The sequence below is a fragment of the Bos indicus x Bos taurus genome, chromosome 2 (assembly GCF_003369695.1).
Source record: "Bos indicus x Bos taurus breed Angus x Brahman F1 hybrid chromosome 2, Bos_hybrid_MaternalHap_v2.0, whole genome shotgun sequence".
Lineage (NCBI taxonomy): Eukaryota > Metazoa > Chordata > Mammalia > Artiodactyla > Bovidae > Bos > Bos indicus x Bos taurus.
The window spans coordinates 119,038,701-119,063,074 of record NC_040077.1 but is presented as its reverse complement, the minus strand read 5'-3'; the positions used below and the strand labels follow the sequence as shown (position 1 = coordinate 119,063,074).

At 53.3% G+C, this 24,374-nt stretch overlaps 1 protein-coding gene across 1 annotated transcript; it reads right to left on the bottom strand.

The window, feature by feature from the left end:
• Positions 1-830: 830 nt before the first annotated feature.
• Positions 831-5,503, bottom strand: B3GNT7 (UDP-GlcNAc:betaGal beta-1,3-N-acetylglucosaminyltransferase 7). The gene is made up of 2 exons (XM_027516178.1): positions 5,441-5,503; positions 831-3,307 (listed from the first exon to the last, which is right to left on the bottom strand). Exons 1-2 carry the CDS (start codon positions 5,449-5,451, stop codon positions 2,113-2,115), a joined length of 1,206 nt encoding a protein of 401 aa, XP_027371979.1. The 5' UTR covers positions 5,452-5,503; the 3' UTR covers positions 831-2,112.
• Between the last annotated feature and the right edge of the window lie 18,871 nt (positions 5,504-24,374).

Below are 24,374 nucleotides of genomic sequence, written 5' to 3'. Positions count from 1 at the left end.
CTGTCTCCTGGCTGTCTCTCCATGGCTCTTGCCCTGGCTGGACTGAGCTCTGGAAAGGCAGAGACCCTAGAGCCCCACCCTGCTGTCTGCAGCCCCCAGCCTCAGAGGGTGCGTGAAAGACAGAGAGAGCTGGTGACGTGTGCAGTCACCAGGTCCCACCTCAGAAGGGCCCTGTGACTGGTGGTGACATTCTTAACATTCGAAGATGGTGCTTTATATTAGGACCCAGCCCTTGCTCTCACTCATCTGTGGGAGAGGCCTGGTGTGGACATTAATAAGCAAGTGACTCTCTCAGGGCATCTGGCCCATTGAGCACAGGCAGGGGCTGCTGGCTTGCCCACTGCAGTCCCAGTGTCCCTCCTCCTGGGGGTGCCTGCCCTCCCAGCCTGGAGGTAAGCAGTTTCGGCCAAGGTTCCCTGCGCAGTGCAGCCCCCCTATCACTGGACCCCACGGAGCCACTGTTTCAGTGCTGCTTATCAACCTGATCTAGGCTCGAGGCTGACTGCAGGAATGTCAGGAAGCCCACCAGCCCCTGCAGGCGCCCACCTGTCACCTCACGCTCACTGTCACCCCAGCCTCAGGGGCAGCTCTGGCCCGGCCCTTACCAGAAAATGCTCTCTGAGCTGCAGGTCTCTCTTGCACCCCACCCCCCACCCAGGGGCCCATGTGGCCTCTGCTTCCCTCCTGGAGATGAAGAGGCCCTTCAGAAGGTCCTTGTGTACCCACCAGCCAACAACAAGGAACAAGCTGCGTCTTCAAAAAACCTCCAGCCACCTTGGCCCCAGACAGGCCCTCCAATAGTAATGGCGACAGGAACTTTCACACCGGGGAGGGGAAAAAAAAAAAACCAATCCCCTTTTATTAAGAAAATAAGAGTTAATCCCTCACTTTTCCCAGGGGACTTGACCCTGATGCAAGGTGACATCTTCTTCAGCCACCCCCCAGGACCCCCTGAATCCGAGTGGGGTGGGCACCAAGTCCACTCCATCCCTTCACAGGGGCCAATGCTGGTCTGCTCAGGGCCTGGAGAAGTAGGCGTGCAGGTGGGCATGGCTCTGGAGGCGCGGGGGTGGGGGGGGCTGTGATGGGCGTTGGGGGTGGTGTTTGGGGTGGGGGCGGGGCTGAGGGGCAAGAGTGGTGGAGGCAGGCGGTGTCTTGCTGAAATAAGGGAAGGGAAGAATACCACCTCTCCCCCCACCCCACCCCACCCTCTGAGGCCTGGCGCCTTCTCCCTCCGAATTCTTCATAAATAAAACTTCACAGTAATGGAGGCATATCCTTCCAGGGTCAGACCAGCTGGTTTCCCAATGCGGGAGCCAGGCCTTGCGGAGCAGCACGGGAACTGCTGGGACCGGAGCACGGCTCTCTGGCCCTGCGTCTGGGGGCAGAGGAGTCGCGGGGCAGGGGCGTGCGGTGAGGTGGGGCTGCAGCCCATCCAGAGGTTCTGAGGATCACTGAGGTAGTCAGAGCGGCTGCTCCAGCTTCCGGACAGACGGGAGCCGGACGGAGCAGCGCCGGACGCAGCCAGGAGTGAAGCCACCTGGGAGCAGAGACTGTGCAGTCAAACCCCAGGAAGGTCAGGGGCCGGAGGGCAGGGGGATGCTGAGGGCCTTCTGAGGCTCGGTCTCTAGGAGCCCCTGGAGGCGTTGACAGGAGGAGGCCTGTGAGCCTGCACAGGGTTGAGTTTCTCCTGAAAGGGCTGCCCAAGCAGCCCGTGGGGAGACTGAGGCATTTCACAGAAGCCGGAGGATCTTCTCTGTGAAGACAAGAGGGCAGCCCTGGACCCCTCGAGGGCAGGTTGAGCCGGGGTACCTGAGCACAGGGTTCCTTCAGAGGTCATCAGGGCCTCCCGCCTGGTCAGAGGGAGCCAGACCACAGACCCAGGCTAGGAGGGCTGCCAGAGAACCAGTCTCCAGTCTGGGCCATTCGGAACGTGGCCAGGCCTTAGTCCTGGTCACCCGCACCCCACCACACCCAGGGGCACGTAAGGCCCACCCCTCCACCTCCCTGCAGGGGACCAGAGGCAGTGCCCTGGCCTTGCAGCTGCAGCCTCATGACTTGCAGGGACTCTGGGGCACATGTTTCTCGTCAATCCTGATGGCCCGAGCCAAGTCAGAGCACCTGGAGCTTGCGGGAGCAGGTGAGGTTGCCATGCACCAGCTCCCACATGGCCAGCAGCTCGGTGGGCAGCAGCTTGTGCACGACAAGCATGGAGCGGAAGAAGCAGGGCTCCTTGTTCATGCGGCTGTTGCGATTCCTGGAGATGCCGAAAGTCTTGAAGCCCTCGTGGGCCATGGGCCGCACGCCCAGCACCTCCAGGCACATGCCCAGGAAGACATCGTCGATGGGGTAAAGCTCCAGGGTATCGCAGCTGTGGTGCAGGCGCTGGGCCAGTCCCCCGGCCATAAGGAAGCCCCCTCCACCTGCGTAGGGTGGGTAACTGTTCTGGTTGTACAAGATTCCGGGGATGTAGTACTTGCTATCCTTCCGGCGGATGGGTCGGGCGTGATGCAGAATGTCGCCCACAAACAGGTCCTCCTGGGGCCGCCGGTCGGCCAGAAATTCCAGCAGGTTGGTGGGGTTGACGAAGACATCGTCATCGCCCTTGAAGACAAAGCGGACATCAGGGCAGTAGATGTCGAGCCACTTGAGGAAGTGGATCTCCTTGAGGGTCAGGTTGAAGAAGCTGTCGAGGAAGTCCCATTGCAGGATGTCCCCGTAGATGCGGTCCTCGTAGGCTAGCAGCTGCTGGTAGTGGGACTGCTCCTCCGGCTTGGAGGCTTTGCCCAGCAGGAAGAGAGTGCGCACCGCGCCTCGGCCCCTGCCCGCCGACTCCTGCTCGCGGCCCCAGGTCTGGCGGATGGCCTCGCGGCGGTCATGCTGCGCAATGATAGACTTGACGACCACCAGCAGGTACACATCACCGCTGCACTTCTCCGGATGGTTGAGCAGCATGGGAAAGTAGCGGCAGTGGCGATACAATAGAAACTGCTGGAAGTGTGGCTCCAGGCCCTGGAACCAGGATTGGTGGGTTAAGTTTACATTGGCCGAGCAGTTAGTGGTGTTCACGTCCCAGGCCTGGGGCCTCCGTGAAACCACGGGAGTGGGGGTGACCACCTCCTTCGAGCTCTTCCAGAAGCTGTCAGGGTTCACCAGGAGTCCGCTGGGTTTCTGGGCCTTCTGTTGCCTGAGGGAGGCTGGCGGGGGCTCCTGCAGAAACTGGCTGGGAGTCAGACTGCGCTGGAATACTGTTACGGCCACGAGCAAGGCCAGGGACAGGCACACGCTCTTGTAGACGGTTCTCTTCCTGGGGGTAGGGGTGAGGTGGGGAGTGGATAGTTCAGAAGAGAGAAAAAAGGGTGAGTCAGTCCCCTTGTAGAGAGCTGCAGTCCCAGGTGGGCAGATGGCCCCTGTACACAGACTCAAGTCCCTGGGCCCCTGAGTGGTCAGAGGAGGTCTTGCTTCTTTTCCTATCCTGACCTCTTCCCTTCTCCAGGATCAGGGAGGCACACAACACAGAGCTTAAGTACAGGCGCTGTGGAGTCAGGCTCCTGGAGTTCAGATTTCGGTCCCACTATGAATGGAGAAAGTTCCCCTCCCTCCGCTACCCCATGGCTCAGTGATAAAAAAAAAAATCCACCTGCAATACAGGAGTCGCAGGAGATGCAGGTTCAATCCCTGGGTTGGGAAGATCCCCTGGAGGAGGGCATGGCAACCCACTCCAGTATTCTTACCTGGAGAATCTCATGCACAAAGGAGCCTGGAGGGCTACAGTCCATAGGGTCGCAAAGAGTCAGACATGACTGAAGTGACTTAACACACGCACGCACTTACTGAATACAAGCTATATGGAGACGTTTTGTGATTTCTCTTAACCTCTCCAAGCTGTGATTTTTTTTCTTTCCCCAAATGAGGATAGCATGCAATTGGCGTGTCAGCTGCAGTGCTGGGCACAGAGTGGGTTTGGAGTTGGGGGAATGCTATGATTCTACAAGGGATTGACCTGCCCTGCTCCCCATCTCTCCCTCAGGCACCCTGCTTGCTTTGTGCAAACCTGGTGAACCACTGGGGTAGACTTCCTGGAGGTGCAGAGAAGACACCTGTTCAAAAAGTATAGGGGCTCCTGGGAAGAAAGCTCTCACTAAACCTGAGGAAGCCTGTCCCTCCCCTCCCACCCCCCATCCATCTTATACAACAAAAAAAGAACAGTTCTCACTGTTGACACAAGCCTGAAAATGGGGCGAGCATCTCCCAGCAAGCCCACTGTCCCTGTAGCCCCAGTCTGAGCCCCACTCGGAGAGCTGAATTTCCCCAGCTCTGCTGCCTTGAGAGGGGCACAGTTGGACCCCACTCTCCAGGGTCCCTCATGCCAAATTAACCCCACTACACCCCTTTAAGAAGCAGAAATCAGTTCTTTTCTAGGAGCGCTCGCAGGGCCAGGGTCCTGAGTCCTTGGGCCCTGAGTCCCTGGGCCCGGGGACCCTCTCTCCTCAGCTCACAGTCTGGGGAGACCCAGGCCACCTGCCATGTTTTCTTCCGGGGAGATGCAGGAGCTGGGGACTCCAGGGAAAGGGCAGGCCAGAAAAGTGTGGCTTCACAGGGCCAGGCCAGAAGGGTGCCAAGAGGGGAGATTCGGGGTGATGGGAGAGACAGGCAGCAAAGTGGTGAGACAGGGACCAGGTGGTCCAGCCTGGGGTGGCCTCAGGACCGGCTGATGAAAGGTGCAGGCACCCTGGGCGAGTGATGCAGAGCCCAATGGAGAGACATTTTCCCGTGGGCTCCCAAGATTTCCTCTATATAGAGTTGGAGGGAGGCTGGGTCATCTCAGGTGCTGGGGTAGGGGTGTGACCCAGACCCCGTCCTCCCAGGAGGACAGGGGAGTGCTCTGGCCTGGTTTGTTGGGTTGGACTGAGGGGGTCACCCCAAAGAGGGCCATGAGGCTATGTCCCTTCACTCCAGGTTGTTTCCACTCCATTTGTTGGGGGAAAAAAGCCCCCAGTGCAAGGAGAAGAGAAGGGAAGCGATGGGCAGGCCGGAGGCCCCAGCTCCGGGAGAGGAAGGAGAGCCACTCTGGGGTTGAGGGTGGAGGACAGGGGTCGCCCAGGACGCAGGAGGCCCTCGGAATCGGGGATGGGACCCAGCTACCGGCGAGACCTTGCGGTCCCCAACTCCTCGAGTCCAGGAATGAGATCTGGGTGCCTTGGGGCCGGAGCATAAGAGAGCAGAGGGACGGCGGGGGAAGACTGAGCGCACAAGTCCACCCCGGTCGCCGAGTCGCCGACCGGCCGGCCCAGGCGTCGCGCACGGCCGGGCATCTCCAGCCATCGCCGCGCCAGCCCAGCTGCGCCCGGGAAACGGAGGCCCGCCCGCGCCCCCCGCGACCCGCGGCATCCCTCCCCGCGCCCGCAGCCCGGGTCCCCGGCCCGACGGCCCCACTCACCACAGAGACATGGCGGCCCGGGCCACGGCGGCGGCGGAGCGGGGCGCGCGGATCGCAGCTCTGGGCGCCGCGGGCTCGGGGACGGCGGGCGGGCGGGGACGAGGAACGGGACAGGGACAGGGGCGGGCGGGGGCGGGCGGGGGCGGAGGTCCGGCCGCGCCCCCGCCGAGGCTCTCCACTTCCCCGCGGCCGGAGGAGGGGCCCGCAGGGTAGGCGGCGGCCCAGGTACGTTAACCCCTTCGGCGCCCCCCCGGCCCTCCATCCCCGCGACCGCGGGGCGCAGCGCGGCGGGGCGGTAAAGGACCCATTTTCCGGAGGTGGCATCCGAGCCCCAGCGGCTCCCGGAGCCGCCTACGGTCATTCGGCCGGAGCGTGAGTGGCTGAGTCGGGACATCGGAACTCGAAGGTCACCCCCGCCACCGGGGACGGGGGCTCCTCCCGCCTTGGGGGGCTTCCCCAGGGTCGCCGGTTCCTCTGGGTGCTTGCGAACCGGGACCCCACCCACCTCCAATCTCCCCGGGCGCACGGGGGCCCCGCCATTTCCCTCCGGTCCGGTCCGGCCTTTTTCTGGGTGGGAGAAGCCGAGACAGAGCTTCCTTTCCTCCTGTCTGTTTCCCTCTGCCTTCTCCCCTGGCCCCCTCCAGGTAGGGGCCCCCACCCACCCCCGCACCCCGCTATCTTAGGTGGGGTCTACAGAGGACAGGGACTGGGGCGGAAAGAGCAGAACCCCAAGCAGAGGTCAGGAAGCGGCTGGGCTGCCCGAATGGGGACCTTCCCGAGCGGGGACAGCGGCCCACGCCGCCGCTATGAAGCCTTCTCTTTGCCCCGGACAATGGCCTTCTCCATCTCTGGAGCCCTTCCAACCTCAGAGAACCCCTCCTAACCGCCAAAAGGTCTGTCTGCTGGCCCAGCCTGCCTTTTCATCTGTCAACTAGTATTTCACTTCAAACCCCTTTTTGTCCCTAAGTCTTTATTAATCTGTTTGTGTATGCCACACCCAGCGACTCCTAGGGAGTGGGCTGCATGAAGACCGAGAACTCCCGGGGCCCAGTCGGTCCTGGGTGGTGGGTGTTCCACCCAGGTGATTTCCAGAACCCCCAAATAGGTAAAACCCTTCGTGGGTCCTGCTATTGCCCAAGGTCTGTTCTAGCCTTGTTCCACGTTGAAGTCCCATCCCTGAGCTTACAGTGCTGTGCTTAGTCGCTGAGTCCTGTCCGACTCTTTGCGAACCCACAGACTGTAGCCCTCTAGGCTCCTCTGTCCATGGGGATTCTCCAGGCAAGAATACTGGAGTGGGTTGCCATGCTCTCCTCCAGGGGGATCTTCCCAACCCAGGGATTGAACCCAGGTCTCCCACACTGCAGGCGGATTCTTTACTGTCTGAGCCATCAGGGAAGCCCTCGAACTTACAGTAGGGCCTCAAAAATGCCCGTAGTAGTGACATAAGCATTTCGCAGGCCAGTAAACAACAGCTAAGATTCATCAAGCAGTGCAATATGCAAAGCACACTTGAGGCCCATGCATGAGTGACTCAGTCCTAGAGGCTATTAATATTATTATTTTTACCGCTCCACAAAGGAGGAAATAAAAGTGCCTGACTCCTGCCCGTCAGCTCTCATAGTAAGCAAACCCAGGAGGCCTGCCTGGTTCCAGAGGCAGGCTCTTTTGCCTTTCACCCAGGGAGAGCAGTGACAGGGAGCTCCTTCCTGCTAGGAGGCCCCCAGGGAGGCCAGGAGGCCCCCAGGTACAGTCAGAGACTGGAGATAGGAAGCCTGAGCCCCTGAGGCTTGGGTGAGCAGGTCTTTCCTTTAGGCTCCGGAGCCTTAAGGATAGGAGGGGGAGGAGAAACTCAACAGTCACTAGAATTTTTTCCGGATGTTGCAAGCTTCAGTGAGGGAATGTGAAGGGCCTTTCAGGCCGAATTCCAGAGGAGGACCCTGGGACCAGTGCCCTTCATAGCAGCCCCTCCCAAGTACCAGAGCAGGAAGAAGAATCTGACCTGCAGCCCAGCCCCCTGGGCCTGGCTGCCTGCTTTTGGGGAACCCCCACAGTCCCCCTGGCCACCCATCCCACAGGGCACCAGGTAGCTCACTGCCTGGGCTTCTGCTTTGCCCTGCAGGTGTGGCCTTGAGGGGGCTTGTGCTAGCCTGGCCGAGGACAGTCCACCCTGCCTCAGCGCTTACATCTCACACAGAAGCTGTGGGGTCTTATTAGGAGCCTAGTTGGGAATGGACACAGAAATCCCTGGGAAGGGGTTTTGAACCTGGGTTTGGGGACTTCCCTGTAGCTCAGACGGTAAAGAATCTGCCTGCAGTGCAGCTGACCTGGGTTCGATCCCTGGGTTGGGAAGATCCTCTAGAGAAGGGAATGGCAGCCCACTCCCAGTATTCTTGCCTGGAAAACCCCACGGATAGAGGAGCCTGGTGGGTTACAGTCCGTGGGGTTGCAAAGAGTCGGACACAGCTGAGCGACAGGCAGCACTACTACTACTACTGGACTGGAGAGTGGAAGGTATGCAGGTTTGCACTTCCTGACTGTCACTAGGAGCAGGTGGCTTGTCCCCTTGAGACCTCAGTTTCCTGCCAGCACGGGATTACGGAGATGACGCATGAGAAGCTTGATCAGTGTCTCCTTTGTGATGGCATTGTGACAGACCGGTTGCTGTATTATTGTTGTTAATATTTACCCAATCCATAAGGCCTCAGAACCCAGGAAGGCTCAACGAGGTGGGAATGGGAGGGCCCGCCAGCAAAGCCAGCGGAGTGTTTGCCAGTGGAATCTGGTCCATTGAGAGAAACAGTTTGTCATCACGGATTCATTTGATCTGTGCCTCGGGTCGAACTCAGACTGGGAAATGGATGACAATTAAATACTCAGTGCCTGACTGTGGGGTGGGGGTGGGGGCTGTGGGCACCCGGCCAGGCCCTGGTCAAGCTTTCACTGTCAGTCCAACAGGCTTCCCTGAGGCTGCCTGGGCCTGTCCCTGTCAGGAGAGCTGGAGCTCACCCTGTCTGGCCCACTCCAACGGTCCTTCGGGCAGAGTCCCGGCAGATTCCTGCCAGTGGTCTCTAGGCGGGCTGGGGTGGTTGAGCAAGGCCCCTGAGGAGTCAGAAGGCAGCTTGCAGAGGGGATCAGTCACCTGCCCCGCTGCCCTGGCTGAGGACACAGGGCAGCTGCAGAAACAGATTCAGGAGGTGGAGGGGGTCTGTGGGTCGCCCTGGAGGGAGGCTGGGGTTGGAAGCATCTGGTTGGGTTGGGGCTGGAGTCCCAAGCGTGGTGGAAGTGGGCCACATGTCCCCTGTCCCATGGCCATTCTTTGCTCCCCTTGGGTTGATGTTCTGCCCTGAAAGAGGGGCTCAGTGAGCCCTGTCTGGGAGAATCCCAAGACCCCCCACCTTCTCCGTCCCCCTCTTTCTCCACGCACTTTGGACCGTACTCCCCTTTCCCTCCCCACCTCTTCCCTTGTTCCTCTCCTGGTTCCTTTCCCCACCCTGCTCCCCACTTTCTTTCACATCAGCCTCCACCAACCCTCCAGAATGGGTTGGGATCCAGCCCCTGCTGGTTTCCCCTGAGGACAGATGCCCAGGGCCAGGGCCGGTTGAGCCCTCAGATGTGGGGGGCTGAGTGGGGGGGTGTCTCTGCCAGACCAGAGGGTGCCCTGGGTCAGCCCCTGGGCAGACAAGGTGTGAGGAGCTCTGGGCACCTGGGAGAGAGGGGATGAAACCCAGAGCTGGGCATGGGCTGCAGGCTGGAGAGCAGCCGTGACCACAGTCACATCAGTGCAGCCGTGTGATGTGGGTGAGTCTGTGAATTCACATGCTCCCCAGCAGGATCCACATCCTGGGCGTAGCCATGGCCAGCGCTGTAAGGGTGGCCATCACACTTGCACCGCAGGGTCTGTTAATTCACACTGGAGTCTCAGAAACCATCGCTCTCTGGTGAACATGTGTGCCTGGCGAGAAACTGGACAGGCCTCTCAGTTTGAGTCTGAATAAGCCCCATAAGCCAGCAGCACAATGCCCAGGCCCAGAACTTTCTCTCTTTGGTCCTGGGTCCTTCCATCCACAGCAATCTGACTGGAGGTATGAGCTTGAGAAGTAGGGGAGAGGTGGCCACAGCCCCTGCCTGGGATCTGAGAAAGCCAGGGAGGGACAGTGGAGTGTGAAGCATCAGGCAAGAGTGGACCTGTACACCCTCAGACCCACAACTAAGGCAGGGATTGTCCTGGGCCCCTTTGGCTGCAAGTGACAGAACCCCACCTCAAAGTAGCTCAGGCTTGTTAGACAGGCCAGCGATCGTATCTGAGGGGTTGGAGTGCTGCAGTCGTCCAGGCCTGGTCACGTATCGCCTGCTGTGGTGCTGGGAATGACTGTGAGGGTGTAGATCCCTTAAAGGAAGCTGTTAGTCTCACGCAAGCAGGGGAAGAGCTGCCCAGGCCAGTCTTCCTGCTCACATCCCCTTGGACTGTTAGCCGCCCTTTGAAACAAGCTCCGAAGCTGGAGGGCCCCAGAAGGAAGAAGAAGGGTGCTGGCTGTGTGGCACGTGTCCACTCACATTTTCCTGACACGTCCTCTCCTGGGGAAGGAGCTCTAGGTTGGTCAGTGGGGACTGGGTATAGCTCCCTCGGGGGGCTGGCCACTCTCTGACTCCTTTGCTGTGCCTGGGCCCCTCTTGGGTGGTGATACCATGCAGGGCCTGTGGAGCTCCTGGATTTAAGGCCTTTGTCCCCCATCAACAGTCCCCCATCAACAGCCTTCATTCAGCCTCCATGACCTTCCCTGAGTTCCAACCTGCAGGTTGAAGCAGTTGTCAATCAGGGAAGGGATGTGAGACCAGGGAGAAACAAGCAGTCAAGAGCAGCTTTGGGGCAGGGTCCTGTTTATCCATCAGTGGATACACACAACAGCATCTTTGAGCTACTTAGCAGATACTGAAACCCCCTCCACGTGGGCAAAGTTAATGATTAATGATGGTACGCTGCCCACAAGCCTGTAGACCCCAGGCCAGTTGGACCTGAAGGTTGATGATGTTGACTGCTACTTAGCTCCTCACCAGCCCATGAACTGATCAATCTGAACAATTATTATAAAACTTCCATCTTCCTCAAGTTGGGGCACATGGTTTTCAGGGCATTAGCCTACGTGGGCCCCTTTGCTTGGCAAAGCAATAAAGCGACTCTTTTCTACTTCACCCAAAACTCTGTCTCCAAGATTTAATCTGGCACCAGTGTACAAAGAAGCTGAGCTTTTGGCATCACTGGTCCGGGGGCAGCTGAAGCCACCCAGGCCTTTCTGGGTTGGGAGCCAGTCATGTGTGGGTGGAGCTGGGCAGACAGAGAGAGAGAGAAGCCAGAATTCAAACAGGCCCGGGGCGGGGGCAGAGCTCCCTCTGAAGGCTGGGCAGGAATGGAGGGTGCACTCCTAGGTGCTGCCCTGGACACAGGCCAGTTGGGCTGCACCGCAGGCTCCTGAGGGCTGGGTGTGGTAGGCACTCACAGCAGACACACACACAGCGACGCAGGCCGCCAAGCAAGAGACGGAGACACACACACCAGGGATAGGCACACGCACACGGACGTACTCAGAGACACACAACGCTCGTACACAGACACATTCACATGGAAGCATGCATGCTCAGAGAAAGACACACCCGTGGCAGTCAAAGTCACACACACACACACACACACGAGATACATGCACACATCGTAAGAACACACACAGGCGCACATACACGCATGCACCTACGGGGACACACATTTGCAGAGATGCACACACACACCTAGACTCACCCACAGACACACACCCAGATACTTATTACTCACACACATGTCCAGGTGGCAGGGGCTTCCCCTAACCAGCTCGTTTGCCAGCAGTGAAACCCTGCCTGGCAGGCTCTTGAGAATGGGCTCAGTGCTAGGCAGGTACCTGCTGCATCCATGAGTGACCTCTTTTGATCTCTTTCCAGGTCCTCAAGCCTATGTCCACCTCTAGGAGGCTCCAGGTACCTCCTGGAGCACTTCACATCCCAAGAATCTACCCCTATCCCTGTTTCAGCTGCCCTGGCCTTCCTTGCTCCTTCACCAAGACCCCAGCTTGCTTCTGCTCAAATGCACTCTCCCTTCTGCATCGAGTGAACTTCCACTCATCTTACAAAACCCACCTCAAAGTTTCCCTTCCTTGGAGAAGGTGCTCCCTTTCCTGGCTGGCATCAGGTCTGTCTGTCTGCACTCCCCCCCACCCGCCACCTGTCCCACTGCAACTAAGAGAACGAAGAGCAGGGACAGGCCCTTCTGTTCTCCTGGCTGCATAGGGATGCCATCGACTGAATAACGGAGGGCGTGCATTGCCAGCCCTGGCTGCCTGGAGGAGACCCTGGCAGGGATGAGGCCAGTCTCACCACGGCCGCATTCAGAGGATGATGGGGTGTGTGTCCACCTCTGGGAGCCTGGGGCGGCCCAGACAGATCTGCAGGGCCTCACCCGCACCCCCCGCACACATGTCCAAATTCACACTGACACGCATTCACACAAGGGTGGGCGTTGGGCCCCCTTGTCTGGGACAGCTGGGTGCCCCCCTCCCCCAGGCCACCAGTGACTCACATCCCCCCCGCCGCCAGGCAGCCAGCTTGGGCACACACAAGCCTCCTTTCAGCCTCTCGGTCTCCAACACACTAGCTTAGTCTTCCCTCCAGGCGCCTCCCCTCCGCGGTGAGCCGGCCTGCCCTCCCGGCCTGGCAGCTCAACCCCACGGGGAGGCCAGGCAGAGGCCGCCTTCCTCTTCTCAGCACAGGGCTCCCTGTCTCTCGTCATCCGGCTCCTGTTTAAGCCCTGAATGGCCGCCTTTTCATGGCCTAGAGCCTGGCCAGGTGCATTCTGGGCAGCCTTGCTCCCACCACCGCCCACCGGGGAGCTGTCGGCCTTGCTGCTGCTAACACTGAGGGGCCCGGAGCCAGGGGGACCGCTGAGACTCTGGCCGAAGACTCAGAGCCCCAGAGTCCCTCCCAGGCTCTGGTCAGAGGCCTCCGCAGGTTGACAAAGACTCTTCTTGACACATAGCCTCCCGCCTGTTTCCCTAGCAGCCCTAGATAGCCTGTCCAGGCACAGGGTTTTATTATTCCCATTTTACTGAAGGAACAACTGAGGCCTGAGACGAGTCAGCCTGCTGGCAAACGGTAGAGCTGGGTGAAGAGGAGTGAATAACACCGTGGAACTTACAGAACTGCAGTAAGCACCATGAGGTGCTGAGCTGGGTGCCCTGGAGACGGGGTCAGTGAGTGGGCTCCATGTAACAGTGGTCAGAGAATCAGTCCTGGGCTTTGTGCCCAGCACCCCTCCCTTCTTTTGGTAACAGACTTCTTTCCTCTGGTCTCAGGGTGGGCCCTCCACCAGCGGTCCACGTATGGGCTAGTCAGTCCCATACATATCTTCCTTCCCTGCCGGCGTGCTCAGTCCAAGGGGTGGGCCTGTGCCCTCCCCTGGGGTGGTCAGGGCTCTGCCCTGGGGAGTGGAACTGAGAGAGGAACACCCTTGTCCTTTCTGCTCAAAGTGCCACATGTATCCTGTGCCCCACTCACCAACGACGACAACAACAACAGCAAACAACACACAGCAAACGGAGAAACAGGGTCAGGATCCTGGATCTAGAGGCCCTGAGGTCAGCAAAGTGTTGCCCTTCCCACAAGGCTGCCCCTGTCCTAGCCCTCAAAACCTGCTACTGTGTTAGGAAACAGGCAAAAAGGATGCAGATGTAATAAGGTAATAGACCTGGAAATAAGGGAGTTAGTCTGGGCCCAATGTAATCACAAGAAGTCTTGACAGCAGAGAACCTTCTCTGACTGGAAGCAGAAGGGAGAGTGAGACTCCAGGTGTGAGAGGCATTTGATGTGTCTTTACCAGTTGTGAAATGCAGGGACCCACTTGAAGCCTAGAGACCAGAGAGGCCCCTGGGAGCTCTGGGCAGTGTCCAGTCAACAGCCAGTGAGGATTTGGGAACGTCAGTTCTATAACCACAAGGAACTGGAATCTGTCCACAGTGTGAATGAGCTTAGTAGCAGATTCTTCCCAGACCCTCCCAATAAGAACCTACCTGGCAAACACTTTGGAGAAGGCAATGGCACCCCACTCCAGTACTCGATTTTGACCTTATAAAATTCTGAGTAGAGAAACTAGTTGAGCCAACTCGGGCTTCTGATCTACAGATGTATGAGACAATAAATTTCAAGTTGCTGATTTTGTGGAAATTTGTTACTGCAGTATTAGAAAGCCAACTGTGCTCACCACTGTGCCACCAGTGCTTCACTTGTTACTATACTACTGTTGTTGTTAGTCACTAAGTCATGTCCAACTACTGTGCAACTCCACAGACTGTAGCCTGCCAGGCTCCTCTTCCGTGAGTTTTCCCAGACAAGGATACTGGAGTAGTTTGCCATTTCCTTCTCTAGGGGATCTTCCCGACCCAAGGATTGAACCTGCGTCTCCTGCACTGGCTCTTAACCACCAAGCCACCAGGGAAGCCCTCTTTCTACTTTAGGAAGATAAAAATAGAGCCTGAGAACTAGGGCCACTCTGCCTCTTTTGGTTTGGTTACAGGCGCCAATAATTTTTTGTTGGTGGTCTTTGTCACTCACCCATGACCAAAGACTCTAGAGTGATGCTGTTATTGTTATCTTCCGCATTCACTGTTTCCCAAAAAGTCTGCTCTCAGGGCTGGGTAGGAGAAGGGGCGCCCAAGCCACCACTGTACAGGCTTGGGGACAGTGGAGACAGTGGGAGGGACAGGCCCTCTTGGACCTCAGAGCCTTCAAAGGTCCAAGGCAGTTCTTCCAGAAACTCAGGTGGCCCAGTCTGCCTCTTCCTCACCAGGCAGGGCTGAGGTCACTGGGGAGAGGTCCAGCGCCAGGGAGCCAGGGATGAGCGACTTGTCTGAGAATGTCCTATGGTGACTTAGTCAAAACTTGTGAAGTTTGGCAGGGTCAATAGACATAGGGAGTTGCAGTCCAAGGTGGCGAAATAGGAGGCACCTGAACCCAGCTCTTCCTGGGGACACACCAAATCGACATTGACACATGGAGCAGTTCTCTCTGAAATAAACCCAGAAACTAGTTGAGTGACAGCTACACACCAAGAAAATAGGGAAAGACCTACGTTGAAAGGGTAGGTGATGCCGAGACACAGTCTTGCCACACTCCACCTCTTGTAGAGTGATGTGTACTAGCAGGAAGCTCATAACTCCCAACTTCTCCCTCAGAAGTGAAGGGGTTGGACCCAACATATAGTCCCTCAATTTTTTTGGGGGGGGTTGAGTTTGTGGCATGAGAGATCTTAGTTCCCTGACCAGGGGTTGAACCTGTGCCCACTGAAATGGAAATGCAGAGTCTTAACCACTGGACTGTCAGAGAAGTCTTCCTAGTGCTCCAACTTCCACCTAAGGGAAGAGACCCCAGAATATGTAGCCCTGAAAGCCTAAGGGGTTTTTGTCCCCAAGACCCATTAAACTATAGCCAACAAACAGTTCTTAACTGGCTATTTCCCCATGGTTCTACTAACAAAATCCCAAAGGCATTTTTCACAGAAATAGTAAAAAAAAAAAAATCCTAAAATTTGTATGGAACCACAAAAGGCCCCAAATGACCAAAGCAATCTTAAGAAAGATGAACAAAGCTGGAGGAATTACACTTGTGATTTCCAGTTATATTACAAAGGTACAGTAATCAAAACAGTATGGTATTGGCACAAAACAGACACAAAGATCAATGGAACAGAATAATGAGCCCAGAAAAAAGCTCGTGTACATGGAGTCTATTAATTTACAACAAAAGAGCCAAGGCCAAGAATATGCAGTGAGGAAAGGATAGTCTTTTCAATAAATGATACATATTGAGAAAACTGGACAGTTTAGTTCAGTTCAGTCACTCAGTCGTGTCCGACTCTTTGCAACTCCATGAATTGCAGCATGCCAGGCCTCCCTGTCCATCACCAACTCCCGGAGTTCACCCAAACTCATGTCCATCGAGTGGTGATGTCATCCAGCCATCTCATCCTCTGTCGTCCCCTTCTTCTCCTGCCCCCAATCCCTCCCAGCATCAGAGTCTTTTCCAATGAGTCAACTCTTAGCATGAGGTGGCCAAAGTACTGGAGTTTCAGCTTTAGCATCATTCCTTCCAAAGAAATCCCAGGGCTGATCTCCTTTAGAATGGACTGGTTGGATCTCCTCACACTCCAAGGGACTCTCAAGAGTCTTCTCTAACACCACAGTTCAAAAGCATCAATTCTTTGGTGCTCAGCTGTCTTCACAGTCTAACTCTCACATCCATACATGACTACTGGAAAAACCATAGCCTTGACTAGATGGACCTTTGTTGGCAAACTAATGTCTCTGCTTTTCAATATGCTGTCTAGGTTGGTCATAACTTTGCTTCCAAGTAGCAAACGTCTTTTAATTTCATGGCTGCAATCACCATCTGCAGTGATTTTGGAGCCCAGAAAAATAAAGTCTGACATTGTTTCCACTGTTTCCCAATCTATTTCCTATGAAGTGATGGGGCCAGATGCCATGATCTTCGTTTTCTGAATGTTGAGCTTTCAGCCAATTTTTTCACTCTCCTCTTTCACTTTCATCAAGAGGCTTTTAGTTCCTCTTCACTTTCTGCCATAAGGGTGGTGTCATCTGCATATCTGAGGTTATTGATATTTCTCCTGGCAATCTTGATTCCAGCTTGTGCTTCCTCCAGCCCAGTGTTTCTCATGATGTACTCTGCATAGAAGTTAAATAAGCAGGGTGACAATATACAGCCTTGATGTACTCCTTTTCCTATTTGGAACCAGTCTGTTGTTCCATGTCTAGTTCTAACTGTTGCTTCCTGACCTGCATACAGGTTTCTCAAGAGGCAGGTCAGGTGGTCTGGTATTCCGATCTCTTTCAGAATTTTCCAGTTTATTGTGATCTACACAGTCAAAGGCTTTGGCATAGTCAATAAAGCAGAAATAGATGTTTTTCTGGAACTCTCTTGCTTTTTCCATGATCCAGCGGATGTTGGCAATTTGATCTCTTGTTCCTCTGCCTTTTCTAAAACCAGCTTGAACATCTGGAAGTTCACGGTTCACGTATTGCTGAAGCCTGGCTTGGAGAATTTTGAGCATTACTTTACTAGCATGAGAGATGAGTGCAATTGTGTGGTAGTTTGAGCATTCTTTGGCATTGCCTTTCTTTGGGATTGGAATGAAAACTGACCTTTTCTAGTCCTGTGGCCACTGCTAAGTTTTCCAAATTCGCTGGCATATTGAGTGCAGCACTTTCACAGCATCATCTTTCAGGATTTGAAATAGCTCAACTGGAATTCCATCACCTCCACTAGCTTTGTTCGTAGTGATGCTTTCTAAGGCCCACTTGACTTCACATTCCAGGATGTCTGGCTCTAGGTGAGTGATCACACCATCGTGATTATCTTGGTCGTGAAGATCTTTTTTGTACACAGCCACATTCAAAAGAGTGAGAAAGGACCCATGTCTTACACTCAGAATGGATTAAAGTCTTATGTGGATTATTACCTGAAACCATAAAACTCCTAGAAAAAGAACATAAAGAGTAAGCTCCTCGACATTAGTCTTGGCAACTTTTTGGAAAGGAAAGGCAACAAAAGTAAAAATAGTCAAGTAGGACTACATCAAACTAAAAAGCTTCTGCACAGCAAATGAACCATCAACAAAGTGAAATGGCAACCTATAAAATGGGAGGGAAATATTTGAAATCATATATCTGAGAAGGGGTTAATATCCAAAATATATTAAAAATTCAAAAAACTTAATAGCAGAAAACCAAACAATCTGTTCTTAAAATGGCCAGAGGAACTCAATAGACATTTTCTCAGAGAAGACATCCAAATGGTCAACAGGTACATGACATATACTCAACATCATTAATCATCAAGGAGTTGCAAATCAACACCACAATGAGATATCACCACGTACCTGTTAAGATAGCTCATCAAAGAGGTGTTTGTGCCTGCTGAGTCACTTCAGTTGTGTCCGACTCTTTGCAACCCTATGGACTGTAGCCTGCCCAGCTCTTCCATCCCTGGGATTCTCCAGGCAAGAAAACTGGGGTGGGTTGCCATGCCCTCCTCCAGGAGATCTATACTTAGCTAATACCTTGGCTATTGTGAGTAATGCTGCATAAACATGTGTGCAAATATCTCTTTGAAACCCTTTGGCTAAGTGACTGTCAATGTATGTCAATGGATGAATGGATAAAGAAGATGTGAGATATATATATATATATATATATATATATATATATATATATATATGAATATATTTGAATACATCAATTCAGTTCAGTCGCTCAGTCATGTTTGACTCTTTGCGACCCCATGGACTGTAGCACTCCAGGCTTCCCTGTCCATCACCAACTCCTAAAGCTTGCTCTAACTCATGTCCATCGAGTTGGTGATGCTGTTCAACCATCTCATTCTCTGTCGTCCCTTCTCCTCCTTCCTTCAAGTTTTCCCAGCATCAGCGTCTTTTCAAATGAGTCAGTTCTTTGCACCGGGTGGCCAAAGTACTGGAGTTTCAGTTTTAGCATCAGTTCTTCCAGTGAATGGTTAGTTAGGACTGATTTCTTTTACAATGTACTGGTTGAATCTCCTTGCAGTCCAAGGGACTCCCAAGAGTCTTCTCCAACACCACAGTTCAAAAGCATCAATTCTTTGGTGCTCAGCTTTCTTTATAGTCCAATTCTCACATCCATATATGACTACTGGAAAAATCATAGCTTTGACCAGACAGACCTTTGTTGGCATTGTCTCTGCTTTTTAAGATGCTGTCTCGGTTGGTCATAGCCTTTCTTCCAGGAGCAAGCACCCCTTGGCTGCAGTCACTATCTGCAGTGATTTTGGAGCCCAAGAAAATAAAGTCTGTCACTGTTTCCATTGTTTCCCCATCTATTTGCCATGAAGTGATGGGACCTGATGCCATGACCTTCGTTTTTTGAATGGTGAGTTTTAAGCCAGCCTTTTCACTCTCCTGTTTCACTTTCATCAAGAGGCTCTTTAGTTCCTCTTCACTTTCTGCCATAATGGTGTCATTTGAATATATATATGAGTATTATTCAGCCATGAAGGAAATCTTAGCATTTTTGAAAATATGGATGGATCTTGAGTGTGTTGTTGTTGTTTAGTCGCTAAGTCATGTCTGAGTCTTGCAACCCCAAGGACTGTAGTTTGCCAGGCTCCTCTGTCTATGGGATTCTCCAGGCAAGAATACTGGAGTGGCTTGCCATTTCCTTCTCCAGAGGATCTTCCTGACCCATAGATTGAACCTGAGCCTTCTACATCTCCTGTACTGCAGGTGGATTCTTTGCTGCTGAGCCACCTGGGAAGCCCCTTGAATGCATTATGTTAAGTGAAATAGCCAGACAAAGATAAATACTACGTGATTATCACTCATATGTGGAATTTTAAAAAGTCAAACTCAAAAAAACAAACAAAAAAAAGTGGTTGTCAGGGACTAGGAGTGGGGGAAATAGGGAGAGGTTGATTAAAGGGCACACACTTTCAGCTATAAGATGAATAAGGGGATTTCCCTGGTGGTCCAGTGGTTAGGACTCTGAGCTTCTACTTCTGGGGGTACAGGTTCAATCCCTGGTCAGGGTACTAAAATTCTGTAAGACATGCGATGTGGCAAAAACAAAACGAACAAGCAAACAAAATAAGGTCTAAGGATCTGAGGTAAAACATGGTGAGTAGAGTTGGTAATGTCACATTGTATAGTTATGATTTGCTAAGAGACTGGAACGTAATTAGAACTTATCACCAAATAAAAAACTCTGAGATGATGGAAGTGATCCTTTTACAGTGTATTAGAAAGTCTGAATTACCAAGTCCGACCATTCCAAGTGTTATTGAGGAGGTGGAGACACTGGAACTCTCGTCCACTGGTGGTTTTGGGAATGTCAACAGGTGTGACACCTTCAGAAAACAGCTGGACTTAAAACAATAGTCACAATCTAAAAGTTGAGAGTTATATTTTATTTGGTGGAAATTTTTAGGACTTCAAGTCTAGGAATAGCATCTCAAGTAACCCTGAGAGAACTGCTCTGGGAAGGTGAGGGAAGGAGTCAGCTTATATAGAAGTTTTGCAACAAGGGGCAGGTAGTCTTAACATCAAAATGTTACTGTTACTTAAAAAAAATCAGATATCCCAAGTTAAGGAACTTAGCACTTTTCTCTGTGTGGGAAAATGCAAGAGTCTTGTTGTTTGGTTGCTCAGTTGTGTCCAACCCTTGGACAACTCCATGGACTGCAGCATGCTAAGCCTCCCTGTCCTTCACCATCTCCCAGAGTTTGCTCAAACTGAAGTTGGTGATGCCATCCAACCATCTCATCTTCTGCCGTCCCCTTTCCTCCTGCCTTCAGTCTTTCCCAGCATCGGAGTTTTTCTCATAATGCAAGAGTCTGGGCTCACTGAAATCATTCTTTGCATACGCATCTCAGCTATCCTGGGCCAGTATCCTGTGTTTTTTTCACATCTTGAGATCACCTGGGGCTCACCATAGGGAGGGGCTGCAGTCTGCTGACGGGCATTCTTCTCCTTCCTATATGCCCTTAGAGCTTACTGGCTCACGTTGGAGGGCTGCAGTCACTGACAACTGTGACATCCTTGTTGACTGATATGGCAAGAAATATTTCATTTCCCAACGGTTTTCTAATAAGTTAAACATATACTTACCACGTGACCCAGTCATTCAACTTCTAAGTATTTACCAAAGAGAGACAACACTCATGTCCACAAAAGACTTGGACATGAAGCTCATGACATCTTTATTTGTAGCCACTAATAAACCAATGGTGGTATTATAAAATGGAATATTAGGGGCTTCCTTGATGGTTCAGTAGTTAAGAACCTGCCTTACAATGCAAGGGACATGGGTTCAAAGCCTGGTCTGGGAAGATGGCACATGCCACGGAGCAACTAAGACTGTGCCACAGCTACTGAACCTATGCTCTAGAACCTGGAGGCCACCAGTACTGAAGCCTGTGTGCCTAGAGCCTGCGCTTTGCAACAAGAGAAGTCATTTCTATGAAAAGCCCATGCACCGGAACTAGCGAAAGCTCATGGGCAGCAGTGAAGACCCAGCACAGCCAAAAACAAATCTTAAAAAAATAAAATGGAACACTACTCAGTATTGTAATACAAAGGACTAAACTCCTGATACACACCGCAACAGGAATAAATCTGTTATGTTGAGCCAAAGAGCCAGATCAGAAAGAATACCTGCTGTATAATTTTGTATAGCAAACTCTGGGAGATAGTGAAGGACAAGGAAGCCTGGTGTGCTGTGGTCCTTGGGGTCGCAAAGAGTCGGACACGACTGAGTGGCTGAACAACAACAATAACAAAAGTAATTCTAGTGAATACATAAAAATTGGGAGAAGACAAACATGCTTTTAATGACAGGGAAATCAGTTGCCAAGAGATGGGGAGCGGGGAAGGAAAAGGTTACCAGAAGCTGGAGGAAATCTCTTGGAGTGATATATCTCTTCACTCTGCTGCTTGTGGAAGATGGTGTTGTGGGTGTTCACATCTATCAGAACTGATCACATCATATACTTGACACAATCGAGTTGATTGTATGTTAATGATATCTCAGAGATAAAACCACTAAAAAGAAGAAGAAGCAACTAGACATGGGCTCCCTGAACGGATGTGTGGTTTGTGGGGAGGAGAGTTGAGCCCCAGCCAGGAGGGGCCTTAAGGGCGGGGCTCAGGGGGTTGTCCTAGATGAAGTGGCACCTTGGAGCTCTCGAGACAGGGTGTCGGCCCTGCCCTGTGACTTCTGCAAGTTCAGGTATACCATGCCCACTCTGTAGGACACTGGGAAGATGCTCAGGCCCTCTCTGCCCTCCCAGAGCTCCCAGCAAGGACCCCCAGGGTGTCTGTGTTGTGATAAAAGGAGAGAGAAAGGTCTCTTGGAAGCTGGGGTCCCAGTGGAGGCCCAAGGAGGAAAGGAGGTGAGTGGGGAAGGGCAGGAGGGGGCCAAAGCACACGTGGGATGTTGGCCAGGGAGAGAAAGGCAGGAGCAGCCCAGCCCTGTGTCTCCTGGGGCCTGACCCCTCCTCAGGGGCCCTCAGGGTCTTCTTCCATCGTGGCTGTGGGTCCCCGACTTCCACCTGGGCCTGGGTGAGCCTCCCAGCCCCAGGCCCCCCACTCCTTCCATGGCACCCCCTGCTGGTCTTGCTTTCCTCTCCCCAACCCCAGCACACGGCAAGGTCTCAGGAAGCCCGACTCTGCCCAGAAAGTGTTAACAAGTACGAGGTGTGATACATACTTCAGGGCGCTGGACCACTGTCCCAGTGGAGGCCCCAGTCTGCTCCTGGCACCGTGGAAGGGCATCCTTCAGCCAGGAATAAGAGGCTGATATGATCCTGTCCGGTGTTGAGAGACCTCTGATCCAGTCTTGCCAAGAGAAGCTGGGCACAGACATGGTGGCGCCATGCGCCAAACTGTCTGGGCTGCAGGCAGCTGCCCACCTGTGCGGCCTTCCCCTTGGGCTTGGACAGCAGAAGAAACGAAGCTGTGAGGCCTGCCTTTCTACCGGTCTTTCCTGCCTTCTTGCAGCTAGAGCTGCTTTGCGAAGGTGAAACCCCACACCCAGTCCTGCTTGACCAATGAAATTGAGCTCAATGCCCCTTCCTGATCTCGGGCGAGGCAACAGTGAGCAGTTGCCTCTCAGTGAAGTGAGATCTTAATTTTCTGCCCAGGAATTGAGCTTGGGTAGCCTGGAAGAAAACCAGGAATCCTAGCCACCAGACCAGCAAGGGCTAGAGGCTATTTTTCCCTGGATCTTTGCCCTCAGTAAAAAATGCATTTGTCACAGAGACAGAAGCTGTAAATGTAGGTACAACACAGCACAACAGCAAGTGGGAGAACGCATAGAGAAACGGTTGGTTTATTTTAGTTAAGACAGAAGCAAAGCAGACATGCACATGGGGAGAGAAAGGGCGTGGGTGTCCCACCCTGTGATGAGGAGCACAGTAAAGAGGAGGTTAAGTCATTTATATAGGGCAGTTCTTTCAGGTCCTTGTCTTCCTTCTGGCCATCTATCTGGTTTCTTTATCCACACCTGACCTACCCTGAGACCCTCTCCTGGGTACACACGCACCCCTCAGTCAAGACGGATCTCGAAGTGAAGGCTTCTGGGAGGATCAAGACTCATTAGGGCTTGGTGTTCTCTCTTGACTTTTGACCCACAAGGAGCCTTTCTGTGCATGTGTAGTGTCTCCCTTGTCCCAAAAGAGGGGGAAGCAGACATCCCTTAATCTTTTACTCAAAAAGGATTTTGTCCCTCTTTGTCCTTGCCATGACTATTGCCCTGACTATTGCCTTGACTGTTACTTCAAGGTGTTTACAAGAAACAAACAATGACTATTTATCCTGTTTCTGTTGTTACTTTCATTTCGGAGGGCAAACAGGAGGCTGATTGTACATGCCTTAACTGGAGCCCGCATATCTTGGTTTGGTCTTGGTTTGAGGCTGACATTAGACCCAGGATACCATTTCCACTTCCAGAATTTAAGGAGCCAGAGGCACCCAAGGACAGAGAAGGACAGGTGGTCAGTCCCCTTCTTGCTGCTTAGACCTCATTGCTGGATGGAGTCCCTGGTGCCCTTCCACTCTCCCAGATTGTCACCTGTCTGGAGCAGGCACTGGGAGATTGGTCGGATCCCCGGAAAGATGAGACAGGAGGGCTGGGAGGAAGCAGGCCGGTGAGGGCTGGGGTGAAGGGCAGGAGTGGATAAAACCATTTTCAGAGCTAGCCACCATCCGCCCCCCCATATGATTCTGGACAATTGGACCCAGGATCTTTCCTTAACATGAGCAGACTTAAAAAATATCCACAACCTAAAAGTTGAAAGTTTTGTTTTATTTGGTGGGAATTTTTAGGACTTCAAGGCTGGAGGCAGCATCTCAAGCAACCTTGAGAGAACTGCTCTGAGGAGGCAAGGCGGGGATCCGGGTTATATAGAAGGTCTGTAACAAAGAGCAGGGAGTTGGAACATCAAAAGATGATTGTTAACTGAAGAAAATCAGATAACCCAAGTTAAGGAATTTAGTGCTTTTCTGTGTATGGAAGACGCAGGAGTCTGGGCTCACTGAAATCGTTCCTTTGATATGCACCTCAGCTATCTGGGACCAGTGTCCTGTGTTTTCACATTCTGAGTTTCCTCAGGGCTCACCATAGGGAGTGACTGCAGTTTGATGGCAGTTGGGTGGCAGGCCTTCTTTTCTTTCCTGAGTTTCCTCAGGACTCACTGGCTCATATTGCAGGGCTGCAATCACTGGTGGCTGTGACGTCCTTGTTTGCTGATATGGCAGGAAATGCTCCATGTCTCACACGGGAGCGTCACTGCGGGCATGGGGGAGCCACTGATTACAGATGTTTGATTATGGATGTTGGCAAACCAACAAAGGAGAAAAGAAAAGTGGGTCCTGGACCTGATGTTCTAACAGCAGAAGATGACCAGCACAGCACACAGCACAGGGGGTGGGGGTTGCTGCCTGGAGCCCCAGTCGTGGAAGGTCAGCTCCAGGACACACAGAGAGAGGACAAGGCCAGAGCCGTTCGGGGTGCCGGGGGGTGTGGTTGGTAGAAACACCCGTGAGGGCATTTTCTGCCTGCCTGGCCCACCCTAGGCACCAGTTGGGTGCCTTACCTTCTGGCAGAAAACTTTTTTGTTAGCCACAGAGCCATACAGGAAAAAGGAGGTGGTGTATTTTATCCCTGGGTCAGACTGAGTTTCTGTGAAGATGTTATTTAACTACAACTATGACCTTGGACTTTTGGGTTCAGTTTGCTTGACCTGCTGCTGCTCCTGCCTTATGGTGACCTCAGGATCCTTGCGGAAACCCTGACCCTCACGATGGAAGCTGTGGAGGGAG